The 15,757-nt window shown below is 35.4% G+C and overlaps 1 protein-coding gene across 12 annotated transcripts; it reads right to left on the reverse strand.

The window, feature by feature from the left end:
* Positions 1-625: 625 nt before the first annotated feature.
* LOC18428515 (transcription factor ABORTED MICROSPORES) lies at positions 626-7,457 on the reverse strand. 12 transcript variants are annotated; one of them, XM_088846760.1, is made up of 9 exons: positions 7,127-7,457; positions 3,533-3,646; positions 3,227-3,415; positions 3,055-3,136; positions 2,802-2,891; positions 1,883-2,556; positions 1,385-1,707; positions 1,139-1,255; positions 626-991 (listed from the first exon to the last, which is right to left on the reverse strand). In XM_088846760.1, exons 1-6 carry the CDS (start codon positions 7,453-7,455, stop codon positions 2,449-2,451), a joined length of 912 nt encoding a protein of 303 aa, XP_088702886.1. In that variant the 5' UTR covers positions 7,456-7,457; the 3' UTR covers positions 626-991; positions 1,139-1,255; positions 1,385-1,707; positions 1,883-2,448. The 12 variants fall into 12 exon arrangements, with proteins under 12 accessions (XP_088702886.1, XP_088702885.1, XP_088702888.1 ...); XM_088846759.1 differs by having other exon boundaries at positions 1,079-1,255; XM_088846762.1 differs by having other exon boundaries at positions 626-1,255; positions 3,055-3,123.
* Between the last annotated feature and the right edge of the window lie 8,300 nt (positions 7,458-15,757).

The raw sequence follows: 15,757 nt of genomic DNA on the forward strand, positions 1-15,757 counted from the left end.
CTGTGTAAGTCTCTTCATGATTCGGCCCCCCTTGGAAGAGAGGGGTCAAAAGCATGGTTTTAATCTCAATGTAGTGTCCCTCCTCGAATGATGGCCTCGCCAAGTTGACAGCCCAGGCCTTGCCCTTGTCTTTAGGCCTTGACTTGATGTTCGTTACTTCAATCTAGAGGAACTTCCAATTTGAAAATAAGAAATCGCCATGAAGAGAGAAAAAATAAGAACCGTATTGAAAGAATAGAGAAAGCAAGAAGTAAGAAACATGAATGTTTACGTTAAGACAAGAACGGCTTAGATGTTGTTCGACGGATAAATTTGTTATCTATATGCCACTCTAGTTATGACAAAACACCCATGAACTTTGCTAATAACACCTTTGTCTCAACTCTGTGGCATTTTGTGTGAGAGGATTGTGTCCTATATATTTATGTTTTTAATGCACAAATAGTCACACGAGGGAAGAGGTCCTCTGCTCATGCCCACACTAAAAATAGAACTCAAGGCATCACATCCTCACCACAATGCCTTTTAAGTATCATAAAAAGTAAAAGCATGGGCGAGAATTTAATCCAATAAGATTTCTTTAAAAAAATGATAAAAATCTGCATGAAATGAAATGGTTTCAAGGTTTGCATATCGAATACCATTAGTAATAAGCTATCATTAAACAATTCAAACCCCACAATAGCATGATGCAGTTTAAACAAATTAAGTTCATAATTCAGACAAAGTGAGTGATTTAAAACTGCTTGATATGGTTAGTTTCAGGAACGAAGAAAAATCTTAGACTAAAAATATTCAAAACATTGTATATGAAACAACGGTATCAAATATGGGTGCTGGAGAAGTTGGCGGCGCCGATTGGTGGCGGAAGCTCCCGCAAGTGGACATGCTACAATTTAGGTACAGGGGAAGGCCAGCCATTGGGATTGCAGGTGAGCTCCAGAAGTGAATCCCTCACATGCTTTGCCTGTATAGCTTCGTTATCCCTCATCTGGCAACAACACAAGCACACCAATTTGCATTCTCATAACCGAGAGGGAAGCGGCTATGTCCCAGAGAAAGGATTGTTGAGACATACTTCGACTTTGAAGACATTAAGAATGAGGCTCATGTAAGTAGTGATATTAACATGGCTTACTTCGAGGCCCAAGGCATCCACAGCCTGCATTAGCCTCGCAAAACCACCACTGCTTTTCTCGCAAAATATCTTCAGGTTGAACTCATGGGCGCCTACTTGGTTCACCTCAACCTGAACCTGAAAACAAACAGAAAACAAATCACCATTCCTTATTTCACTATTAGGTGGATTTTGGAGATTAAGTAATGCAGAGAGATGAAGAAGAGAACGAGCGAGCCGCGATATCTGCTCTGAGATCGGACATACCTCCATTTGCTGCTGCTGAGCCTTGTCATCAGAAGAGTCATTGTTGATGTTGGGGATATGCAGCAGGTGATGAGTAGTGGATGAGGATTCCTCAACCCGCTCCTCCATGACGCTAAGCCGCCATGGTTGTTGCTATCAGAGGAAGGGGTCGTAGCCGGAGGAGCACCACCATCGCCTCCGTTACCTTGCTGTTGCTACTGCTGCTGCTGCTGCTGCTGCTCTTCCTCAGTTGTCTCATCCAGCTCCTCCTGCAGGGCCTTCACTAGCATCTGCAGCTCCTTTACATACTCTATGGCATCACCCAAGATGGGTGCCCTGTCCATCTACAAACAATCTCATACCCACGAAATTACATATGTTTACTTCGAAAAAGAATGAGAGCATAGTTGAAAGATGAATAGAGGAAGATGGAAAAAAGACTGAAACAGATTATAAAAATGAGAGTTTACAGCTTGAAAAAAAAAAGAGAGAAGGGGTTGGGTTGTCATGTTGGCGTGCCTTGGTGATCTTGGGCACGAGGGAGCAGAGGGCATTGAGCCTTTCACTGAGCTTCTTCCTTCTCTTCCTCTCAGCCACCAGGTTCTTAGACTGGTGTTTCCTTCAGGACCTTCCCTTTTGTTCGTCGTCATCCTCGCTGCAGTCAGAGATGGAGTCACCCCTCTGCTCACCCTACTGCTTCACCTGTGATGAGGATGATGTCGATTTAAGATTGGGGAAGGAGATTGGAGGCTTCATCATGTCATCTGAGAGCATGGAGTCGGCAGAGACATCAAAGAGAACGTTGTTGTTCCTCAGCTGCTGTTCCTCAGCTGCTGTTGGCCATACGACCCCCAATCCGAAGGAGAAGGGACACCAGTCCATGGGGGGTGGTGATGGAAGTCCTTTTGCCTGCTGCCGAGCATTTGGTGGTGGTGGTAGTAGTATCTTCTTTCGTAATCTTCCTATAGGTCTGTTGGGGATTGGGGCTCGAAACTTTGGTGGTTTCCGGTTAAGTTTTCCGATGAGAAATGGAAAGGTATTTCCTTTATGGCGGAAGATGAAGAAGAAGATATCATCATCGCTTCCTACCTCTGCTGCTGCCAAGATTCCTGATGGAGAGGGTGTTCAAGGGGCCAATTTGCAGGCCACTGCTCCTCCATAACAAACTCAATCACCTCACGATCCTCTGATACCTGTTGTTATCATATTATCAAATCAAACACTTTTGAGAACTCCTTTTTCGATGTCTTTTTCTTTTCCCTAATTGCTTAAACACTTCAGAATATCTGTTTTATATAATATAATATAATTATTTCGTGCATTTTCAAAAAACTAATAAAATAAATAAGGATGAAATGGAGAGGGCGTCGCCTTCTGAATTCCATTGCAGATGGAGTACAAAACAAAGAGTAAGACAGAGAAAGAGCAGGTGCTTCACATTATCAAAAGCAAACAGCTCCACAAGGCCTCCTCCAGGAACAGGAATGAATGCCCTTGTATTATTATTATTTGTATTAGCCCCCACTTCCTGCACGATTAAACAAACAAAGAAACTGAATGCCATCTCTTCCAAAAACTAAGAGAGAATGAATAAGAGTATTATTAGTACAATGCAATCCTAAACAAACAAAGAAACTGAATGCCATCTCTTCCAAAAACTAAGAAAGAATGAAGAAGAGTTGTATCAGTACACTGCAATCCGTTAGGTGGGTGGGTTGAGTATTAATATTAATCCATCTGGCCTGCCCGGACAAAAGCACCTGTGCATAAACCCTGATTTTTTTTTACAGAATAAGAATTAAGGTGGCCGGAAACTTAAAAATCCCGAATCAATCGATCAATGAAATTGGTTGGTTAGGTTACCCAGCAACAGCAGAGTCCAAAGGGATGGAGGTAGGCGATGCCAAGAGAAGGTGGCAGGACTGGGTGAGTGGGTGGGGCAAAACTGTATCCCTACAATAAAATTTAGATGCAAAAGTCCCCACCAAACCATTCTCACTATCTCCATATTCAGTAGCTCCCCCGCAGCAACACCCCACCCATTCAATACTCCTAAACATAAATTTTCAGATCAATCATAATTTATTTATAAAAAATAAGTTTTCCCCAATTACAACAAAAACAGAGAAGAACCTCTCTCTCTTAGAAGCAACAATGGAATGAGCTCACCTCTGGTCGTTGCTGGGTTTCCAATACACACAGTAGTCCCAGCGCTTAGTAGCTAAAAGGGTTCTCAAACGCTCTTGGAAGTACCCACTGTTCATCTTTTTCCACCTCTCAACTCTTCATGAAAACAAAATTGCAGATTGAAGAATTAAACGTGCAAAGGAGCAGCTAAAAAAGCAGTTTCTCTCTCTAAAATAAAATTGTGGTTAGTAATAAGAATTATGGTGGAGGGAATCTGGGTGATTAGAGGAAGTTTCAGAGTGCAGCTTCTCTCTCTAGAATCTGGGTGATCAGAAGAGGGGCAGAGGAAAAGATGTTCATACCTGCCACATGAGCCTGTAAAACCTTTCTTCTCTCTTTCCTTTTCCTTTCTATATTATTTGTAGGGGAAATAGATATATCATAGTTTGAAAGATCAAAACTCTCTTGGCGTTTCACAACAAGAGTGCGTTCTTGTGAATTGAAGAAACTCGAGGTGGGAAGTTAGTTAGTTTTAAGGGTGAGGAAAATAACAAATAAATAAATAGCCATGAGAGAGTAGGTGAAGAGTGGTGAAAGCGTGATCAAGAGGGAATTGAGGGGATTCCCTTCTTTTTGACCCCACCCTGTACCTAAGGGGTAGATTCGATCGGGGTCTCAATATGGGCCTTTTAAACCCGGTGGGTTGGGTCTTGGTCCAAATCTTGGACCTGAATACTATTGAGGTATGTGTCTAGGTCTGGTAATATTTTTTGGGTCATGATATATGAAATATATTTAAATAATACACAAATATTTTACTATTGGATGCAGTTTGCATACGGATGCATTTGTAGGTGTAGAGGTAAGGTGCACCTTCAAATTTTATCATGGTATATAATTGTGATGCAAAATGTTCTTAGGATTATCTCAAAATCTATTTTTATATCTAATTATAAAATTTTAAATTTAAAAAATGGTTAAAATCAAGTAGATCTATAAACATATGAAAATCTTGAAAATGGATAGTGCAGATAATATATTGTAAAATATGTTATTTCTGAGACTTAAAATCTTTTTATTTTTCATAGTCATACATCTCGATGTCGAGGTGATTAATCAAAGGGTTTTTCAACATTAAAACTACCTTTTCCGATGGATTTTGAGGGGCATTCGTAGTTCTAAATTATAAGGTAGCATCCTTATATAAACTTTTTCCTTTAACTTTTGGGTCGCATCTCCATGTTCGAGTCTAGGTCCAGGTCCGACCAAACCGGACCTGACCCGATGCCACCCATATTTCTCCCGCTTCACTCAAGCAAAACCAAATCCGATATATTCTTCGTACGAGATAGAGAAATAATATTCAGAATTGGCAAAAGATTACCCACTTTTTTGGGAGTATAATGTCTATTTACTCCACCTCTTAAACCCACTATTGGAATAATTTTAGAATCCCAAACTTTAGAGAAGTGATATTTTCAATATATAGGCTAAACTCAATAAGAAGAATTTCTATATTGCATTCTCTATTCCCTTCAAAAAAAAATAAATGTCAAGATTGAATAGAGATCATCTAACTTTGGGAAGGTGAGATCTAAGTGACAGAAAACAATAATCTAATGATTATTAGGTGGTTCCAAAATTTCAGATCTAAGAATCCTCCCAAGTAAATCGTCTAACCAAGGTGGGGTATTTGAACAATGTACTCCTGTAGGAGAATAATATAAACTTAAAACTTTTCACATTTCTAGTCATTTTACGCCAAGGCCTTAGAATTTGGAGGTTTTCTGCATTCTCATTTCATCCCCAATTTTGGAAAATATAAATTTGTGACATTTTCAAACCTCACTTTGAGGTCTGACGGAACAAACGCAATATGAGAAAACCAAGCGACTGAAAGGGATGAGAGATCCTTAGCATGTATCAGAGAAGTGAACCATAAAGGTACTCAAAAGAAAACCACCAGATCTGCTGATTTTCCACTGTAAAATGCCTTCACCCAAAAGAAAAAGAAAAAGAAAACATAGCATGACAGAACAAATCGGATTAATCCGGACAAAGGCTCTCATACCATGTAGAGAAAAAGATTTCTGTCTTGATCTTGTTGAAGTCCCATAATCTATAAAGTAGTTGATGCATTACACGACCTCTCAAATAAACAAAAAAGGAACGAAAATATCCTAAAATATGTGTAAGACATGCATATTTTCCATTCACGCACAAACAGTCAGTTCAAAACTTCTACCTTCGAAAAACTTCCAATACCCAAAAAAGCAAAGTGCGGTGGGAAATCTGATCTTCTAACTTCAAACTCACATATTACAATTGGACTTAGCTTCATTTGGAGTTTCTAGTGAGCGTTCTAGTGAGCGTCCAAAGAAGGAAAAGCTACTCAACAAAACATGCCCCCTCATAAAAAAGCAACTCAATAAATCAGTAAATGAGAAGATGCAGATACCTATAGTATTCTGGGAGAGGATTTCCTGAGACCCATAGTAAAAAGCATTGATTATCAATTGAAGAGGCCATAATAAAGAGAGAATCCACCTTTTAGAAGTCATAACTTGGACTTGATTTTTTTAAATAAAATAAAAATTACAGAGAATTGTTGAAGCCCATGACGCATTAGGAACTTGATCCATTAAGTCACTAAAAACAACCTCTTCTAGTGCAAAAAGAAATTGAAGTAGAAGTTCAAAGATGCTCTTTCTTTTGGTAAATGAATTCTAGAAGGAGCTCATCCTCCTTTCTCAACAAAACAAAGCAAACCAAATGAAAATTTATCAAATTCACAAATAATAAAACGACTTAGTGAAATTTTTTGAAATTAACAAATATAAACCATGGGTTAAAGATAGAGAGGATCAGAGCATCAAACAGCAATCAGATTCAATGGCTTTACCCCATCAAATTGATAAATAAATATAAACCAATGGTCCCTCTACAACAGTCAAACGATTTTCAGTTCAAAAAACACAAACTCTATAGAAATCGAACAATTTTTTAGTTCAAAGACTACAATAATTCATAGTGCAACAACATATTCCATGAAACGACATCTCAATTCCACAGCAAAACATAATATATAACACTTACACCAGAAAATAGCAGAAAAAAGAAGAAAATCGGCATTTGGGAGGCCGAAATTTGAGTTCAAAGAATGCAAAAAATCACAGGCAAACAACATACTCCATGAAACAGCTTCTCATACTAATAGCAAATAAAAGCCAACATATCTCTGATAAAAGAGAATATAAAAAATCCTGCACAACAAAAATGCAAATTCATACCCAATAAAAGCAAAATAAAAAACAATTCACAAATCCGTCATCCAAAAAAGTAAAAGAAAAAAACAGCAATTTTACCCCACTTAGAACCCAAAATTTATTTTTAACCAAACCAAAAATTTCGTCTCCCATTTGTAGTTTTCAATTTCTGTGATTATGATTTCCTCTCCTATTTTTGGTTATTCATTAGGAAAAAATATAGGGTTTCATTGAAACTATTCAATTTGGGGTTTTTTAAAAAAAAATGAGTTTCTCTTTTTTAAAAAAGGGTTTTAGTCTTGATTTGGGGTTGGATTCGTTCGAGCAAAGAAAAACATCCAAACGGGGATACAATCTAGAGGTCACTCACCCGTTTGTTTGCTGCAGAAGAACTTTGCCTAGTCCAGAAGCTTTACAGAGGGCAAAGAGAGGGCGAGCGAGAGAGCAGGAGAGCGAGACGTTCGCAGAGCTTTGCCTGGTCCAGAGCTCACGAGTTTTGCAGATGGGAAGAGAGGGAGAGCAAGAGAGAGGCGACCCTTTGCAGAGGCACAGCAGAGGAGCAGGAGAGCGAGATGATCGCAGAGCTTCACGCGGGAGGGATGGTGGTGATTGAAAATATGGTTGGGTTAGATGTTCGCAGAACTTCAAGCGGGAGGGATGGTGGTGATTGAAAATGTGGTTAGGTTTTTTTGAGGCCATTACGGCTTTTTGTTTTATATATATATATATATATATATATATATATATAATGACTTACCTTCAAAAATTATGTCTTCAAAAATTATGTTAGAGATATTTGTCTGATACAAATTTTTAAATGTACACTCTTTTAATTATGAAGAATAATAAAAAAAAAAAAATTTTGAAAAAATGCTTTAGAAAGTTTTCATTCTAGCCCAATTAATATAAGCCATCCATTTTATTTAGATGGCCTCAAAAGCATTTTTTTATTCCCATGATGTTTAAATAGTATTATCATCATTAGATTAATAATGCTAAAATAGAAAACAGTGACTTTGAATTTTGTTAAGGCCTAGATCTTGAAATTCACCAAATGTATGGTCGAGATTTATTGTTGGATGGGTACTAATTTTGACCACATCTAACGTGCAAATTGAAATTCTTTTTTCATGAGATTGATTATGAGGATGAAAAGAATGTGTGTGTAAAATTTACGATCATACAAATGCTAAAAATATGGTTTTCTAGAGGTGTGGTTGCATTATATTACTATACAACCGTTGCATTGGATCATTTCTATATATATATACATATATATATATATATATATATAGCAAAGAATTCATACAACGGTTGTATCAAAATATAATGCAACCACATTAAAAAACCATGCTAAAGATATTGGTTTGACACAATTTTTATATGTATACTCTTTTTATTCTAAAGAATAATCACAAAAAAAAAAAATTTTGAAAAAAAAACTCCCTAAAAAGTATTTTCCTAGCCCAAATAATATAAGGCGTCCATTTTAGTGAGAAGGTTAGATATAGGGCTCAAAAGGATTTTTTTATTCCCAAAATATTTATAGTGTTAACATCATTAGATTAATAATGCTAAAAAAAAAAAAAAAAATTTTAATTTGTCAAGGCCTAGATCTTGAAATTCCTTGAATGGACGGTCAAGATTCATTGTTGGAGAGTACTAATTTTGACCATATCTAAGGTGCAAATTGAATTTTTTTTTTCTTTCTTTCCATAAGATTGATTATGAGGATTAATGGGCATGCAAAATTTGGAATCATATAAATGCCAAAATCATGGTTTCCTAAGCTATATATATATATATATATATATATATATATATATAGAAAACGATTTCTTAAGCTACTAGCTATAATGAATAGTATAAGCTACTAGCTCCCAATTGTTAAATCTTCATCGGATGGTTCAAATTTCATATCACTATTTTAATTTTAACTCTTTTTTATAAATTAGTTTCAGATGGAATTTTTGGTGTATATACGTAATACTATTGCACACCATATAAAAATATAAAACAATTACTTTCAATAATTTAAAATGTCCAAATTACCTCTATCATATTTTTAGGGGTATTTTAATCATTTCAAATTTTAGGAAATATTTTGATAATTTTTTTTATTGTTTGCCTTATTTTTTAGTATACATGTACAAAATTTCATTTTGATCTGATTTTAAGAAAAAAAGATTAAAATTCAGATAGTGATATGAATTTTGAAGCACCTGATGAGGATCTTACGGCTGAGAGCTAGTAGCTTATACTATTCATTATAGCTAGTAGCTTAGGAAATTTTGAGTTTTAAAAGTCAAATTGTTAGATTTTGTTAAAATGGATGACTATATTACTTATTTTGATATCATTATAAAATATAAATTCTAAAAGAAAGGTATTGAAAGAGACCATTTACCTTTAGTACAAAGATGTCACAATCATTATTGTCCCTTAATTTCAAAATGGGTGGTAGTAAGAGTGTCATTGAATAGACTCAAAGTTCAGAAAAAAACAAAAAAAATCTTGAACTTCATGACATACCCCAAGTCATCCAATTTGACATCTAATGAGTAAGAATAATTGTGACCTCGTTACCAAGGTAAATGGCCTCTTTGTGTAAAATCCCAATTCTAAAAGCCTATTTGACTACCGCATATTTAATTCACAGACTAAATTTAACACTAGTGGGCTCCTTTGCCTCAAAAGTGGCAACAGTAATGGCAACACGAGAGACAAGGAGAGGAAATGAGAGTGTGACCAGCAACCTCTCACCATGAAGAAGGTCAGTGCATCATCTGGACGAGCTTAGACTATGTCCATTGGCTAGTAGAGTACGCTTCCTTCTTCTTCTTCTTTTTTTTTTTTTTTTTCTTCTTTTTTTGTCTTTTTCTTCTTTTTTTTTCCATTTGAACATTCATAGGCTAGTGGAGTATTGATCATATATCCCGACCAATGTCAGAAAATCCTTCTTTTTTTAGACACATATGCACACAGGATTCGAACCCGGAAAGCCACAAGCTGCTCCCAACTAAGCCATTCAAGAATGGTGATGTAGATTTTACACAATGCATAACATATGATGTTATATGTTTACTTTCCGATATTTTTTTAGATCAGCAATCTGGCAACCGATATGGGATCGAAGGTGGGATGATCCGCTACACTGATCCATTTTTTAAAAAATTGTTTTTTTCCGATTGGTGAAACTCATTTAACTGTTTGCAACTCATTGCAGTCAAGTCGACTAGCAAGCTATCATATTATATTAAAAAAAGGAAATTATCGAAAATCCCACATATTTTTTGGAACACAAAAATAGTCTCCCATATTTTATATTATACACACAAGTCTCATTTTTTTCTCCAAGTTTTCTTTTTATTTAAATTAACTTTGGTGAAGTTCTGAACCTGTCCCTAGCTGGCAGCTTCAAGTTTCCGTATCGGTCCTTTTTGTTAGGTTTATGTGGACTTTAAAGGCCTTATGGATGCTTGTAAAATGAAATAATATAGTGGAACATGAACTCAGTGGGAGTGTAGTCCATCGTAGACCATACTAAGCAAACGATGTTTGCGGATACCGAACTATGTTTAACTATCTAGGGCAATCGGTTGAAAAACCCAAGGTATCTGGGCATAAAGAATAAACCAAGAAGGGTTTTGGGTTATCCCTTGATGAGGTCGGAGCTTATACCTGGATGAATGAGCTGATGGATTGTGTGTTCCTTGTGTGTGATGGTAGACCTACAGAGACGGGGTTCAAAACCTTATACATGATCCATCACACGGCATGCATATTGATAGATCGTTCCGGAAAGCCAGATATCCACCTTTTAAGATGAAACGTATGCATGTACGAGAGATACCCTTATGCGTCATAGAGCTATGGTCGCATAAGGTCTTGGTGACCTTGACTCGTCTCTAGAGGAGGACATGAAATCCATAGACTAGGATTGCGACCCATTGGCTCATCGGTCAAACTTTGGTGACCCGCTAAGGAGCCCCTACTTGGACTGTGGGTCATGGGAAATACTGGGTTGGTCTGATAAAGCAAGTGTGATCTGTAGTCTACAGTTGAAGGTGGAGTGGCCTATGATTGTTAATTCATGTCCTAAACCATATGGATCAATTTTCCATTATATTAATTTAATCATGTTTGTTCCATCATATAAATTGTTTTAGAATTAATATTTGAATTTTTATGAGTCTTTTGATATTTTATTTATATTTTTTGGACTTATAAAACTAAAGTTAGTGATTTTACAAAAGTATAAAATTCAAATAATATTTTAGAAATTAATTTGTTAAATATCATGGGGGCCCATAGTATACATGGGCCCACCATGTACCATGTGGGTGGGGCCCACACGTGCCACACATGGGTGACAAGCCCCACCTCTTGGTTGTTTGCTTTGTTGTCAAATTATTCAAATTTAGGAAAGATATCTTGTGGCATGTGATTTACTATTAGATATGAAAAAGATTGATCACATATTATCCTAAATATTGAAAGCATATCTATCCTAAATATTGAAAGCATATCTTGACTTGACATATTTTTGAATGGTACGAGAAAGAATATGCTATTTTATGGAATGAATAATATTTAAATAAGATTCAACATATTTAAATATATTGATGGGAAAATGGTTTAAGGAAAGGGGGATAATGGTCCAAACACCTTCCATAGTATTGATGGCCCATTTATGAAATGGAAGGCTCAGATCTCTCATTCCACAAGTCACCTTGATCAACGGTCCATATTCAATCTCAAGAAAGAGGCAAACTTTGAGAAACCCTAAAAAACTTTAAACTTAATTTTTCTCTTTAAATAAGGGTGCATCCTCTCCATATTCTTTACACCTTTCTCTCTCTCACAACTCTCTCTCCTCTCTCTCTAATAAAGACATGCCCCACTCTCTCTCCTCTAGGTCTCTCTCTCTCTCTAACTTTCTCTCTTTAACCTTCCCTCTCCTAAGCCTCTAGAGGGGCACGGCCCAACCCTAAGTCTCTCACTTTCTCTCTCATGCTTTAAAAATACTAAGGGTTAAGAAATTAGGGGTAAGTCAACAAAATTTTGGGGGTTAGAGTTTTTAGAAATTTAAGGGTAAATACTCAGTTTGGTTGAAATCTGCTTTCCCAGTTTGAGATTGAAGCTAAACCGTTGATCCCGTGCCATTGGATATTGGTGACCCGGTCTGGGGTGTAATAGGCCCGGTTGAGGTAATCTCCGGCACTCTTTTTTTTTTTGTTTCTTGCTATATTTATTTATATTGGTTTTATATTCTCAAGTATAAGAATTGTGAATATTTTCTTTGTTTAAAGAAAATTGGTTTTACGGCATCAAGGTTTTTAAGATCTTGGATTTGTTAGTTTTATTTTCTTTTAAGCAAGAATTATTGTAATAAGACTTTTTATAAGGCATATTTGCCAAAAGAAAAGAAAAATAAAAATAAAAAGGGTGAAAAGAATAAAAATAAATAATATATATTCCCCTGCAAGATCGCATTAGTATCAGAGCTATTGATACTTGATGTCATTAATTATCTTTTTCTCTTTACTGAGTCTAAATCAAGATTGGGAATGAGATATATGAAAGCTAATGAAGTTAATGACTTTTATGGTCAAGTAATATACCCACAGTTAAGAATTATTGGAATATTCAGACACCGAAAAGGCACTCTGCATAATGGGTTTTCTAGACTATTTTGGAGCAGTGATATAAAGAAGATAATGATGTATTTTTCAATTGCATACTTTAGTAATGTTGTGTGTCTTTGAGAGTAGGATCTACCTACAAAATTTCAGTGGGAGATCCTAAGAAAGTTATTGATTCATCAATAAAGGGTGTCAGTTCTGACTCTGCAAAATCCAAGAACTGTCTTATGAGTTCCGTGATCTTTCCTACTAATGATATGAATTTATTTCTTGCTGAAATTTTGTAGTGACTCATAAAATTGAGTATACTTTCAAACAAAAAAAAAGTTTCATCAATAAATTCGTTGTGGTTTAAAATATATGATCGATTTATTGAAGGGTGCGCAAGTACTGTTTTCTACATCGAAAATTATTTCCATGACTTGGAGTCAAGATTTTATTTCTACTCTTAACAGAATGTTTTATGGCTCACACTAAGTTTTTCGACTTTCATTCTAAGTCTAGTTTCTAATAAAATTTATTTGAGAGAGAAAAATCTATGGAAAGAAAGGAATATAAATTTTGGATTGAAGAGAGGTCATCTTAAATTTTCTGCAATTTGGTATGGCTTTCATTAAAGACATGAATATCTATATTTATCAAGCCTACTTAAAAGAGTGATATAACGCTTGTGGAAATATATATGTTACTATTATGTGTCTACTTTCAAAAAAAATTGGTTTAAAAGGGAAACTCCATGATGGTAGAGAAAAAATATAACTTTATTAAATAGTATTCATCCTGAAATTCTGCAGTTTTTATTTATTTTGTGATGTAAATGTCACTTATTTATTTCTTCGAAGAAAAGTATTATTTGGGATTCACACTATGATGTTATGATTTGGTTTTGAGTCTAGTTTTCAACACAAAAGATTTCAAGAATAAATTCTTTGAGGGTTGAGAGAAACAAATTTTTATTGAGAGGTGCTCAACCTGATTTTCAACAGAAAAAATTACATTGTGATGTAAATGTCACTAAAATGAATACTCATTAAATGGTATGTTTTATGGGATGGAACTGAGCACTATTTTATATTTTTTGAGTCTAGTTTAATCCTCAAAGGATTCGAAGATTAACTCTTCATGAGTTGAGAGATATCATATTTTTATCATGAGATGCTCAAGTTCTATTCTGCATAAATTAAAAAGATGTGGCATATTAAGGCACATCTTTGGATTCCTAATTATGGTGACCTTTTTTTTAGGGCTCATTTAAAGAGGTTTAATAGTGTGCTATGAGTATGGTTTATTATAATAAAACTTTAGAGAGAGGTAATACAAAGTTGGCAAGATACGACACTCGATGTGAAGAGTATTCAATTTGGGAATAGTAGAAAGAAGAAGAAACACAATACCTATAAAAGCATCTTGGTTTCTTCGAAATGAAATGATATATAGAGAGAAACTTGGTGGTAGCATAGAAACGCTAAAGATCAGTGGGATAATCGAAATTGTGATATTTGAAATAATGTAATGAAGAAGATATTTTCTTCACGGTGTAAGACAAGAGAATCCAAGTGCCGAAGAGATGGACAATTCGTGACATGTGAAATCGATGACCAATATATTCTCCATCAGTTGTGTGCACTTCCAAGATTACAAACGCTTGTCAAACAAGTAAAAGCGATGAATCAAAAAAGCCCAGGTACCACACTACATAGCTTTGAGGTATGAAATCTGTCTCACATTACATGATAAGGTCATATAAGGAAAGAGGATTCAATAACTTTGTTTAAAATGTTGTGGCTATATTTTGGCTACTTGTTTCATGAATATGTGTGGAGTGTATGGACATTAAGCGATAAGTGCTAACAAATTTGAAAGAGCTGGTTTTGAATATTGTGTTTTTGTGCCTCTTTGTGCTTGAGTATAAACTACTTAAGGTAGTGATACACATGAAGATATGATTTGATCAAGGGCTTTGAGCCCTAAGGATGAAACACGAGAGATTAGTGTGGCTCATTCAAATATGTAAGCATAAAGAAAGTATTCTGATGGAACTCGATCTTGGTGACCATCCTTTCAATAATATCTATAATCTAATGTGTTGCATGTGATGATGATCTCTTGATAAATTCTTCATAATTGTCAAAAAGGAATTATTTTGTCAAGGCTTTAATAGACATTATTTAGCCATGCTTTATTTTGGATAAAATTATAAGATGGTATATGTGATTTGTTTTTGTGGCCAAGAACTTGACTTGGTAGGAAATTAAAGGTGAATGCGGCAAAATGATTTATGAAGGCTAAGCATGTATTTTAAAATTAAATTGGATGATTTAAGAAAAGCCTAAGTCTATGAATATGGTTTTGAGAAAACCACATAGTCGTGCAAGGTCCATTAAGTTTTTATGAAAATCATTTTAAACTATCATACTATTATATAATTATTGCTTGTGAATGCATATATATACACCAAGTCAATTTTTTTTATTAAAAAGAAAAACATTGTGTCTTGAAGGTATTTATAAAAGTGGGAGAAAAACTATCATGCACTGTTTTTTTTAAATACCTATATGCCTTGACCCATGTTTCTAGTTATTTAGAATCCTCGATTACCTAAGACTTTGAACCATAGGGGATGTTGTAGGAATGTCATCATGCGAGGCTTCTTTAACACATGTTGTGTTGATTAGATAACTTGGTTTGTATGAATTTACTACCAATATGTCTAGTGTGGTTGAACCTTTGTGGTTCCTGAAGGTTTTTGTATATTGTGAAACCAACATGTATTGAGTTCCATATTACATAATACTTGATATGCTACATCATGATATATGCATAAGAATGTTGAGAATGTATATGTTGTTTGTGCAATAATTGAGTGGGAGCTGCTACAGTCCCACTTTTTTTAGCTAATTGGATATTCAGATATACAGGTGCAAACTATCTCACTGATTCAGATGATGCGAAATCTACATCTAGATATGTGTTTACGCTTGGAGGGGGTGCAGTTTCTTAGAAATCAAAGAAATAGGATGTGACGAAATTGTCCACCATGGAGGCAAAGTACGTAGCATGTTGTTTGGTGATTGAGGAGGCCATATGGATTAAGAAACTTCTTAATTGACTTGACTTTCACCTCGTGCGTTGTGAGGCAATAAGAATTTTTTGCCACAGCACGACATCCATATGCATGTCAAAGGAGCCACGATTCCATAAGAACTCCAAACATATAAAACCATGCTTTTATCACATGAGGAATGAGGTGAGATTAAGAAAGATCGAGATCTAGATAAACTAAATATTCCAGTGGGAGCACCTGCTAGTATTTGACATGCCAGATGGAACAACAGACTATAATGTTGTCCACCCAT

The sequence above is a fragment of the Amborella trichopoda genome, chromosome 9 (assembly GCF_054954075.1).
Source record: "Amborella trichopoda isolate Santa Cruz 75 chromosome 9, AtrichopodaSantaCruz75HAP2 v2.0, whole genome shotgun sequence".
In the NCBI taxonomy this organism is placed as follows: domain Eukaryota; kingdom Viridiplantae; phylum Streptophyta; class Magnoliopsida; order Amborellales; family Amborellaceae; genus Amborella; species Amborella trichopoda.